Here is a 4,008-nt window from a genome sequence, read left to right as displayed (position 1 = left end):
ATACTGAAAAACTTATTTGTTCTATGGAAACCAAGCACAAGAGAGTTTCAAAAGGCTGAAGAAGTAAAAGCAGATGGAGCTAAAGCTCAGCAGTTTTCCAAATCTGGCTTTTTATTTATACTTTAATGTACTGCTGCAGTCAGGAGTGACTTCAGTGTGATGATCTGTGACTGCAAAAAGCAGCTTGTGCATGAATTTTTGAACTTGGGCTCTATCTTGGAACCAAAGTCAAAATTCTTACTACTTCTGAAATAGAGACTTTCCTCAAGTGCTTCACTTGCTGCCCAGTCAAAATACACAGAGCACAGTGGTTCGAGTACCTGCACCATAACATCTTCAGAGCAGTCGGCCTCCTCAGTGGATAAAGACTTCCAAAGGCTGTCAGGAGGTAGCACAGGAGCACAGGTAAGGGTATGAACTCCCTTGGGTTTGTATTCTTAATAACTGGCTTCTTTGTGGCACCCTCAGCACACACACATACCCTCAGAAATAGAACAATGGTAGTAATGTAGGACCCTCACTGACTGCACTGTACCAGTCCCTGATGCACAGTCACAACATGCTCCCACACACTGACACAGCAGTCAGCCCTGCTTTGCTTTCCTGCTTTGGGGACAGGATCCTACAGTCAGGACTCGGGTTTGCCAGGACTGCCCCTGCTCTGTTACCTGGTACACGTGTCAGACTTTCCCCCAGGCTGAGCTCAGGTCACTGCCAGAGCAGCAACAAGGGGTGTTGCTGCACGTACGGGCAGCAGAGCCTGAACACACGGGTGACTTCCCAGGCTGAGCAAACACTGAGCAGTGAGTCTGTGCTCTTTTCATCCAGTTAAAATTATGCCACACTGGAAAGAAAACAAATCAGATGCCAGAGTAGTTTCTGCCAGTACAATGGAAACCAACTAAAAATTACTGTTTCCATTCTGCTGAGGTGGATGCAGTGGTAACATTTCTTTCCCACCGGTGTTGTCACAAGGAGGGTGTTTCACCAAACAAACAAAAGCATTAGCCAAACTGTTTACTCAGCTTAGTTTATTTAAAAGTACTAAGTGAACATTGAATTAGTGGGGGATGCCCAAACACAATGAAATTTTTGCTACTGATTTAAATACAAAACATTAAAGATATGGAAGAAGAACAAAACTGCCAAAGCCATCTCAGAGGATGTTACACAGCCGTGTGGATCACAGTTCATCTCGCAGAGCCAACATCTTCCCCCACCCTCCACGTGGCAGTAATGCTGCTTTGGCACTGATACAATTAAAGCACTGGGACCTCCCCCTTGAAATGTTCCAGTTAAACTTCACCCCTCTCCATCCTTGCCTCGTACTCTCTCTCGGAGCGCTTCCTACGATAAACATCATCTGCAGAGAAAGAGATTCTGTGTTAGATTTTCCCGAATGTGTGAACCCTGTCATCTCTTTTTAAACTTTTCAGTCCAAATTTCCTCTTGCAGACGCTGACAGGCAACTGGAAATTCAGGCCAACACAAATCCTTATTGCCCCTTAAAATAGCTCATGTTCTCCATCCAGGCTAAAGTTCTTCCCATCAGTCCTGATTAAATGTTTTTATAGGAAAACCAAGTTTCCAGTGAGATACAGTCATTTCTTGTCTGCTTTCCCACGAGGGTAATTGAAATACAAATACCTCAACTAAATGAAGCAAAAGAGAAATTAAATTATAGGCACAAAGTCAATGCCTGAGGGCTGCCGGCCTGGCTTCAGTAGTTTAGCCTTTTTTATATAAACAAAGCACAGGAATATTCCCATCTTAATGGTCTTCCCACTCATCCTTCCCCCCTCCCCTCTTCCTCATCACCCCTAAATATCCATCACCAAATAAAATCCCTCACTGACAAAAAAAAATGAGGTTATCAGTTTTGTACATTCTCACTTTGCTTGGATTATGAAGCAAAAATAGGGCTAAAGTGCACAATGATTATTACTGTAGTATATACCATTAGGCAATTTTATTTTTTTTTAAGAAAACAAGACTTGAGGTGGAATATAACAGCAACTGCTCCATGGATGTTGTGCTTTAGTTTCTAACCTGACTTAGTTATGCCTTAGAAATGAACAACTAAAAATCCACAACAAATCCAAGTCTTCAGCAGTGAGCAGATAAGCAATTTTGATTGCTGTGGGTTTGTCAGCTCTGGAAAATGTACCAAGCTCTTGCACTGTACAGGAGACTTAACAAAATTTCCCATGAAAATGAGAATATTCCCATAAAACATACAGTTGAGCTGATCCTTTTTCTGAAGTACACAAATATTTTCAGCAATGTTTATTAAAGGGAAGAATGTAATTTTGGAAGTAAATGCTTTAACTTCCAGGAACTAAATGCCATTAGCCAAATTCTTGTGAGCCATTTTCATACTTATTAATTGTAAAAGTCATGCTTAAATTCTGGCAAATCTCATGAGTCTTTTTCAATATAAAAAAATCATCATAGAATCACAGAATGGTTTGCGTTGGAAATGACCCTACAGGTCATCTCGATCCACCCCCTGCCATTGGCAGGCACACCTTCCACTATCACAGGTTGTTCCAAGCCCTGTCCAACCTGGAACACTGGAACACTTCAGAGATGGGCAGCCACAGCTTCTCTGGGCAACCTGTGCCAAGGCCTCACCACTCTCACAGGGAAGAATTTCTTGCCAATATCCAATTTAGACCTCCCTTATTTCAGCTAAAATCTAATCTAGTATCCTAAGCCAGGGTTTCGGTTTGTTTCTGCCCAGCGCGTTCTGCTGGGGAGGCAGAGCCCGGAGTGTCACAGAACCAAGGAGAACAGTGTCTGCCGTGCTGGTCAGAGCCCTCCGGGTGAGGAGGCGCCGCCAGCCCCCGCCAGCCCCCCATTGTCGTGAGGGGGATCCCCGTGCGCAGGGCTCGGGGGCGGCGGTGACCTCTCACTCACAGAAGGTCTCCTTGCCGATGCGGACGTTGATCATGAACCACTCCATGGCCCCGCCGAGCACGAAGAAGAAGGGCAGGAACCTGTAAACGCCGAAGCGCTCCCTCCCGGGCACCAGCTGCAAGAGGCGCTTCAGCCTCCTGCTGATCAGCATGGCCGGGCGGCACCGGCGCCTTCGCCTTTCGTGTGTAGGGAAGAGAACAGGGGAGGGGCGTGTCAGACGCGGAGCGGGACGTGCCGCGGTCACACCGTGTCTGCAGCCGGGCGCGGGCGGGCGGGCCCGCCGATCCCCCCGGCCGATGGCGGCCCCTCACGACCCCCGCCCTCCCGCCCCTCCCCGCGGCGGAACGCGCCCGGCCAATCAGCGCGCGCCCCGCGCGCGCGCCCCCGCCGCTCGCGCGGCCCTCACCTCCAGCCGGGGGGCTCCCGCACGGAAGGACGCGGCGGGGAAACCACGTGACCCCTGCGCGTGCGCGGCGCCTCGCCGATTGGCCCGCGGGCGGAGCCGGGGCGGGGCTTCGCCTGAGGGGACGTGAGAGGGTGCGGGATGGACCCCGAGAGGGGATCCCCAGGAGGGGATCCCTGTGAGGGAGACCCGGGATGGACCCCGAGAGGGGATCCTCGTGAGGGGACCCGGTGAGGGGACCCCGGGATGGACCCCGAGAGAGGATCCCCGTGAGGGGACGCCGAGATATGAGCCCCGTGAAGGGACCCTCGCAAGGGATCTCCAGCCGGCCCCGCCACCCCAGCCCCGGCCGGTCTCTCCGCCTCCCCGCCGAGCTCCGCCCCCGCCCTCCAGCACGGCCCCGGCCCTCTCCGGGCGGGTCTCGCCGCGGCCCGGCCCCTCTCCCCGCGGATTGGCCGCCCGGCGGTACCGCCGCGGGCCGGGCAGCGGAGCGGAGCAGCGCCGGCTGTGCGGGTGCCCCGAGGCCGCGGCGTCCGGCGGGGCCATGGCGGCGCTGGGCTCGGCGGTGCTGCGGAGGGGCGGCGGCGCGGCCCCCCGGCTCCTCGCCGTGGCCGTGTCGTGCCAGAGCTGCCGCCACAAAGCCACGGGGACGGCGGGCACGGGCAGCCCCGCGAGCAGCAGCCGGC

The 4,008-nt window shown here is 52.9% G+C and overlaps 1 protein-coding gene across 1 annotated transcript; it reads right to left on the bottom strand.

Moving 5' to 3' along the window:
• Window positions 1–1,014: 1,014 nt before the first annotated feature.
• On the bottom strand, window positions 1,015–3,138 carry SMIM4 (small integral membrane protein 4). Its single transcript, XM_029958283.1, has 2 exons — window positions 2,920–3,138; window positions 1,015–1,363 (listed from the first exon to the last, which is right to left on the bottom strand). The coding sequence occupies exons 1-2, from the start codon at window positions 3,068–3,070 to the stop codon at window positions 1,296–1,298; spliced, it is 219 nt and encodes a 72-aa protein (XP_029814143.1). The 5' UTR covers window positions 3,071–3,138; the 3' UTR covers window positions 1,015–1,295.
• Window positions 3,139–4,008: the final 870 nt, after the last annotated feature.

This window comes from Manacus vitellinus, unplaced genomic scaffold (genome assembly GCF_001715985.3).
Source record: "Manacus vitellinus isolate BGI_N305 unplaced genomic scaffold, ASM171598v3 scaffold_14_pilon, whole genome shotgun sequence".
NCBI lineage: Eukaryota > Metazoa > Chordata > Aves > Passeriformes > Pipridae > Manacus > Manacus vitellinus.
The sequence above is the reverse complement of the archived record's forward strand: the minus strand, read 5'-3'. Positions and strand labels throughout refer to the sequence as shown.